The 7,405-nt window shown below is 52.2% G+C and overlaps 1 protein-coding gene across 1 annotated transcript; it reads left to right on the top strand.

Annotated features, from left to right (window-relative positions):
• The first annotated feature begins 642 nt into the window (after positions 1–642).
• Positions 643–1,431, top strand: Oxt (oxytocin/neurophysin I prepropeptide). Its single transcript, XM_090352799.1, has 3 exons — positions 643–820; positions 1,012–1,213; positions 1,300–1,431. Exons 1-3 carry the CDS (start codon positions 701–703, stop codon positions 1,353–1,355), a joined length of 378 nt encoding a protein of 125 aa, XP_090208925.1. The 5' UTR covers positions 643–700; the 3' UTR covers positions 1,356–1,431.
• Positions 1,432–7,405: the final 5,974 nt, after the last annotated feature.

The following is a 7,405-nucleotide window of genomic DNA, read 5'->3' as shown; positions in this document are numbered from 1 at the left end:
ATATATACATATATATGTAAATATATAGATGTACACACACATCTATCTATCTATCATCTATCTATCTATCTATCTATCTATCTATCTATCTATCTATCTATCTATCTATCTATCTATATTAGATAGAAAGATTTATAGTGGCCTAATAACTGCTATCACCTCCAAGCGATGCATGGAAACAGTCTTTATTCGGTGGCAGTGGCTCCCACCAGAGCGGCCTGGTGGCTTCTCAGGCGGCTTGGCGGCTGAGCCCGGATGCTGCCCACTGCCTATCTCCTAGTTGAAGAGAGGCCGAGCTTCTTTTAAGAGGTTAGAGAAGAGGTGAGGTTTCCCATCCGGGTGTCAGGGGTGGGTGGGGTCCGGCGCCCCTCTCCCCACGCTGCCCTCCTCCTGGGGGCGTGGGGAGCGTGGGAGACCCCGGCTCGCGCAGCCTTTCCCCCCACCCGGTGCTGGGCTCCTGGCCTCGGCCGTGCGCTCCCGCTCGCCTTCCCGCCGCTCCTCCACCACTAGCCAGCGCGGTGACCTTCACCCTGGCCTGGGCCCTGCAAATGAATGGGCCTGACCCGCCGTGACCAGGCAAGCGGTCGCCCGCTTAGACACGGCCCGGCCAGCACATAAAAGGGCAGGGTGGAGCGACGGCTAACCAGCCGTGGACCCCGAGCCCGGACGAGCCCGGCCCCGCCACGCCGTCCAGCGCACCATGGCCGGCCCCAGCCTCGCCTGCTGCCTGCTGGGCCTCCTGGCTCTGACCTCCGCCTGCTACATCCAGAACTGCCCCCTGGGCGGCAAGAGGGCCGCGCTGGACCTCGACGTGCGCCAGGTGAGAGCCGCGCCCCACCCTCCACCCCCGGCCACCCGGGGGACCCCAGGCCCTCGACGGGCTGACACAGCGCCCTAGCGCCTGCTGTCTTCCCCACCCCCCCACCCCTCCACCCCCCGACCCCCGCTCCGGAGCCTGGGACCCCGGGACCCCTGCCCACCCCACCTCCCCGCCCTGCGCCCTCCCCGCAGTGCCTCCCCTGCGGCCCCGGGGGCCAGGGCCGCTGCTTCGGGCCCAGCATCTGCTGCGGGGACGAGCTGGGCTGCTTCGTGGGCACGGCCGAGGCGCTGCGCTGCCAGGAGGAGAGCTACCTGCCGTCGCCCTGCCAGTCCGGCCGGAAGCCGTGCGGGAGCGGCGGCCGCTGCGCAGCCGCGGGCCTCTGCTGCAGCCCCGGTGAGCGGGGCCGGGCGGGACGGGGTGCCGACCCCGGCGGAGGAGACCCCTCCGCTCCCGCCCCTGACTCGCCCCTGTGCTTGCAGACGGCTGCCGCTCGGACCCAGCCTGCGACCCTGACGCCGGCTTCCCGGAGCGCTGAGCCCCTGCCGCGCCCCCCGCCCGCCCCCACCCGCCCAAGTCAATAACCCAGGAATAAAGCATCGTCCTTCCCCAGCCGCACTCGCGTCCAAGTGTCTGAAATGGGGGGAGGGCGCAGGGGAGCCAGGCCTGACAAGAGCAAAGGGTCCAGAGTGGACGCTGGGGACTGACCGGTTGCCACCATCCTTAGGGGATGAAATCAGGGGACACCGAACAGGGCCGGCTCCAGCCCAGTGGAAAAGCCCCCGCTCCCCACTCCTCACACAAGACCGGGCCTGCAAGCTGCCTTAAGAGCTCAGATCCGATAAACCCAGCTGCTCGGGCTGAGATCTGAGGATCACGACTCAGGAAAATCCTTGAGATTTTATGTCCAGTTAAACAGCAAAAAGCTGGAAGTGGAGTTGGTGATCAAGTGTTAGAGTGCCAGCTTTATGCTAAAAAGCCAAGGGCTAGCGCCAAGGCCCCGAATTCAAGCTCTAGTACAGGCAGGTGGACACAGCACACACACACACACACACACACACACACACACACACACACACACACACACACACACACACACACACACAGCTTTATGCTAAAAAGCCAAGGGCTAGCGCCCAGGCCCCGAATTCAAGCTCTAGTACAGGCAGATGGACACAGCACACACACACACACACACACACACACACACACACACACACACGCACAGCTTTATGCTAAAAAGCCAAGGGCTAGCGCCCAGGCCCCGAATTCAAGCTCTAGTACAGGCAGGTGGACACAGCACACACACACACACACACACACACACACACACACACACACACATACACCTTCAAAAGTCCCAAACGACAAAGGTGGCGGTGAATGGACAGGGACCAGGTCTACCTGGCAAAGGGGAAGCTGGCAGTGCAAGCTGGGTGGCGTCTTGACTCCCAGAAGAGGTTTGAGTCACAGCTTGAGGGTTAGGGGAGCAGTTAGCCTGCTAGGGTGTTGGAGGTGAGACCTCCAAGGGCCTCAGGTGTGGCACTCGCTGCCAGGCCCCCAAGGAGGCCTCTGGAGCCATCTGCTTGGGGAAGCTGAGCTCAGCAGGGTGTCTCCAGCGCTGGGTCTGAACCCTTCTCCTCCTGTCTGCCTAAGGCGGCCCCCTCCTGGAGGATGGCAGTCCCCAGAGCCCACCTTGAGCAGGTGACTCCAAAGCCAAAAGGAAGAAAAGCCTGTCAACTAACTGTATCTGCAAAATATGGAAAAGAGGAAAGACAAGAGGCAAATATTGATCATGGAGCAAAATACAATCAATAAAAAATGATTAGAGACTTATTATTATATGTAGGTAAAAAGAGCAAGATACAAAAATGATGATTATGAGCTAAGCGCCTGTGGCTCATACCTGAGAAATCCTAGCTACTCAAGAGGAAACAGATCTTAGGATTGAAGTTTGAAACCAGCCTAGGTGAGAAAGTCCAAGAGACTCATCTCCAATCAGCTGCCAGAAAACAGGAAGTGGAGCTGTGGTTCAAAGGGTAGAGCACTAGCCTTGAGCATAAAATGCTCAGGGACAGCACTCAGTCCCTAAGTTCAAACTCCAGGACTGGTTAAAAAAGAAAAAGAGGCTGGGAGTTTAGCTTAGCAGTGGAGTGCTTGCCTAGCATACACAAGACCCAAGTGTGATTCCTTGGTACCACATACATAGAAAAAAGAAAAGGATTGGGGCCGGGAGTTTGGCCTAGTGGTTAAAGTGCTTGCCTAGCATGCATGAAGACCCGGGTTCGATTCCTCGGTACCACATATATAGAAAAAAGCCGGAAGTGGTGCTGAGGCTCAAGTGGTAGAGCTCTAGCCTTGAGAAAGTCCAAGGACGGTGCTCAGCCCAGGACTGGCAAAAAAAAAAAAAAAAGAAAAGGATTATGCAGTCATATCTACCAATATTCTAAATATATATATACAGAGAGCAACAAGTCATAGAACAATGAGAAACAAAGACTATGCGGACAATAATATAATATATAACATAATATTCTCTTTTTTTGTGAGTCATAGGGCTTGAACTCAGCCTGGGCACTGTCCCTGAGCTCTTCAGCTCAAGGCTACTGCCCTACCCCTGGGCCTGGGCATTGTCCCTGAGCTCTTCAGCTCAAGGCTATCACCCTACCCTTGAGCCAAACCCCACATCCTGTTTTCTAGAGGTTAATTGGTGATAAGAGTCTCAGGTCCTTTTGTGCCTGGACTGGTTTTGAACCTTGATCCTCAGAGCTCAGCCTCCTGAGTAGCTAGGATTACAGGCATGAGCCACTGTGCCCAGGTTTTTTTCCCCTATGTATATGGCACCGAGGAATTGAACCCAGGTCTTCATGCATGCTAGGCTAGCACTCTACCACTAGGCCAAACTCCTGGCTGATTAATGGAAATTTTTTAATTAGCTTTAGTTGTTCAATGGGGTTGCCATTTAATAAAGCAGTTTATGAGTACAAAGTATATTGATGCATCACCCCTCTCATCACGTTCATGCCATCATTACTAATTTTGCGGCATCAGATGTCTAGAAAACATTGCACTCAACAGCTAGAGCAAATGTGACTTTAAGGCTGCACATATGAAATGCTCACAAAACCCACCCTGCCCTGGTCATGAGAGAAGGCAATTATTATAAGGTAAGAGCCAATGACCTCAATGCATAAAATTAAAGAATCTGAAAGGACGATTAAAGGAAATCCTCATGTGCCTGCATTTCAAATACATATTAGAAGCAACCCTGGGTTAACACTGTGAACACCATGAAATTATTGACACTTAGAACAGGGAGGGTAACACTGGAGGGCACAGGAAGACTTGGGATTGAAGGCGGAAAGGTGTTGCTGGAGCTCACATGCCTTAAGCTATTGTGCTTGCCCTGTAGCTGGGATACCATACTGAGTCTCTCCAGCTTTCATGTTCAGGCTGGCCTTGAATCAGTCCTTAAAATTCTGCCTCCTGAGTAGCTATGATTAAAGGCTTGAGCTACTATGCTAGGCTAAATATGCAATTATTGATTGATTGATTGATTTGGTCATGGGTCTTGAACTCAGGGCCCAGGCCTTGTCCCTGAGCTTTTTTTTTTGGTTTTTGGTTTGGGTTTTTTTTTTTTTTTTTTTTACCAATCCTAGGCTTGAACTCAGGAGGGCCCAGGCACTGTCCTTGGACAATTTTTGCTCAAGGCTAGTGCTCTGCCATTGAGCTACAGCAACATTTCCAGCTTTTTCTGAGTATGTGGTACCAAAGAATCGAGCCCCAAGTTTCCGTGCATGCTAGGCAAGCGCTCTATCACTAGGCTAAACTCCTGGCCCATCCCTGAGCTTTTTTGCTCAAGGTTAGCACTCTATCACTTTGATCCACAGCACCACTTCTGGTTTTCTGGTGGTTAATTGGAGGTGAGTATCATAGAATTTCCTGCACAGGTTGGGTTTGAATGATGATCCTCAGATCTCAGATTCCTGAATAGTTAAGGTGACAGGCATGAATCACTGGCACCTGTCTTAAATTTGAATCTTTTTTTCATATATTTTTATTGTAATTAATAGAAGGGTTACATGATATTTGCCAGATAGATGGTGCATTAATTCCCATACATTGATACCCTTTCACATGTCTTGGTCCCCATTTCCCTCCCCCCTCCCTCCACCCCTTAAATTTGAATCTTAAATGTCCCCAAAGGCCCATGTGTTAAATTTCCTCAGCTTAATGTTAGAGAGGGACAGTGGGATATTAATTAATTAATTAGTTAAGAGCTGGTACTAGAGATTGAACTCAAGTCCTCATACTCTTGATTAGTCTTTTAATTCAAGATTGGTGCTCTACCACATATTTCCAATCTAGCTTTTCTTTTTCTGGTTGATTGTAAATATCTTGTATTTTTCTGCCTAGGTTAACTTTGAACTTCAATCCCTAGATCTCAGCTTCCTATTTTTCTTTTCTACTAAGGTTAGAGCATACATGTACTCTATGATTGAGCTACAAGAGCTACAACTCTAACCCTTGTTTGGTTTCTGTTTGTTTGGCTTTTATTTCCATGTATTCTGGTTTTTTGCCAGTCCTGGGCTTGAACTCAGGGCCTAGGCACTGTCCTTGGACTTTCTCAAGGCTAGAGCTCTACCACTTGAATCACAGCACCACTTCTGGCTTTTTTCTATGTATGTGGTACCAAGGAATCGAACCCGGGTCTTCGTGCATGCTAGGCAAGCACTCTACCACTAGGCTAAACTGCCAGCCCTCTTTTCTTCTTGAGACAGAGTTCTACCAAGGGCTAGCCTTAAATTAGAGATACTCCTAGTATCCTCCACTTCTCAAGTGTTACTGATGGGAGGTGGAGAGTAGTTTTTTTGTTGTTATTGCTTTTGTTTTTGTCAGGCCTATGGTTTGAACTCAGGGTGTGGGCACTGTCCCTGAGCTTTTTCACTTAAAACAAGCACTCTACCACTTTGAGCCACAGCTTTACTTCCACCACCCCCTGCTCCTCCTCCTCTCTCTCCTGCTCCTCCTCCTCTTCCTCTTCCTTCTTTTGTTGGTTGTATGGCCTGAACTCTAGGCATGGACTCTGTCCCTAAACCTCTTTGTCCTCAAGGCTAGCACTCTGCCATTTGAGCCACAGTTCCACCTCCAGTTTTTGAGTAGTTAACTGGAGATAAGAGTCTCATGGGGATTTTTTTGCCCAGGTTGGCTTTGAACCATGATCCTCAGATCTCAGCCTCCTGAATAGCTAGGATTACAGGCATGAGCCACTGGCATCTGGCTCCCAGCTCCTGACCTTTATTTAATTTATTTACTTATTTATTTATTTAGTTAGTTGGTTATGGGGCTTGAACTCTGGGCCTGGGTGTTGTCCCTGAGCTCTTCAGCTCATGGCTAGTGTGCTGCCACTTGAGCCACAGTGCCACTTCCGGTTTTCTGATGGTTAATTGGAAATAGGAATCGCATGGATTTTAGTGACCAGGCTGGCTTTGAACCTCAATCCTCAGATCTTAGCCTCTTGAGTAGCTAGGATTGCATGCATGAGACACCAGAGCCCAGCTCCCTCACCTTCTTTTTGCTCAAAGCTCGGCCTCTGCCACTCAAGCCACAACTCCACTTCCTGCTTTTTGTGGCTAATTGGAGGTAAAAGTCATATGGACTTTTCTGCCAGGGTTGGTTTTAAAGCTGGATAGGTATTTCTCAGCTTCCTGAATAGCTAGGATTACAGGTGAGAGCCGCCGGGCTTGGCTCATTAGGAAATGATCAGAAGATGTTGTTGATGGCTCTGTTTTATGAAACAGGAGGTGTGGAAGCGTGGACAGTGTCCTGAAGCTTCACCAGCTATGGCAGCCCCTGTGCCCCTGGAGGGGCTGAGCAGAGCTTCCTGTAAAGCGCTCTGAAGCTGGGTGGGGGGGCTCCAGAGAGGAGGGAAGGAATAGAAAGACATCCAGGGGCAGTGTGTATGGGGGGGGGGTTGCAGAATGTAGCAACCTCTCATTGACTTCTGGAGAGAAAGGAAACAGGTCGCAGAGGCTCTGCGCTCCAAGAGGAGGCTCCGAATCTCCCTGTGAAATCTCCAAGCCAGACACCAAGGCTGATCCAGGGCAGCCAAGCCACATCCTCTCCTACCTCCCTGCGTCAGAAACACCAATAGGCTTCATGTAGGGGTAGAGCCAAAGAGGCCACACGTGGAGGAGGCAGGGATCCAGGTTGGGGAGAGGCGCCTGCCTGGCCCCACCCCACCTGGCTCCACTGGCCCTACAGCGGCTGCCCCGCAGAGGTCAAGGGTCAAGGCCAAGGGAGCGGCCTGGGTGACAGGCTCTGCCCCCAGCCTGGGCGCGGGGGTCCGCGGGCCCCTCTCCGCCCGCCCTCCCTCCTGGCCTCAGTGTGCACTGCGGAGGATCCTTGCAAACCATGCAGACTCGTATGGAAAGGACGCCACCGTGGGCCGAGAGAGCGAGGAGAGCGAGGGGCTGCAGGGAGAGGAAGCGAGGGAGCGGAGGGCAGGGGCATCTTGGCCCTGGAGTGCTGTTATGTGTCCCCTCCCTCCTCTCTCCCCTCCCCTAGAGACGGAGACAGGCGCAGCGG

The sequence above is a fragment of the Megascapheus bottae genome, chromosome 18 (assembly GCF_031878675.1).
Source record: "Megascapheus bottae isolate mThoBot1 chromosome 18, mThoBot2.hap1, whole genome shotgun sequence".
Taxonomy (NCBI): domain Eukaryota; kingdom Metazoa; phylum Chordata; class Mammalia; order Rodentia; family Geomyidae; genus Megascapheus; species Megascapheus bottae.
Note: the sequence above shows the minus strand (reverse complement) of the source record. Positions and strands in the feature narration are given on the sequence as shown.

Coding starts and splice junctions, on each gene's coding strand:
- Oxt (XM_090352799.1), top strand. CDS start 701: ATGGCCGGCCCCAGCCTCGCCTGCTGCCTGCTGGGCCTCCTGGCTCTG. Junction 821..1,011: donor TGGACCTCGACGTGCGCCAG/GTGAGAGCCGCG, acceptor CCCTCCCCGCAG/TGCCTCCCCTGCGGCCCCGG. Junction 1,214..1,299: donor GGGCCTCTGCTGCAGCCCCG/GTGAGCGGGGCC, acceptor CTGTGCTTGCAG/ACGGCTGCCGCTCGGACCCA.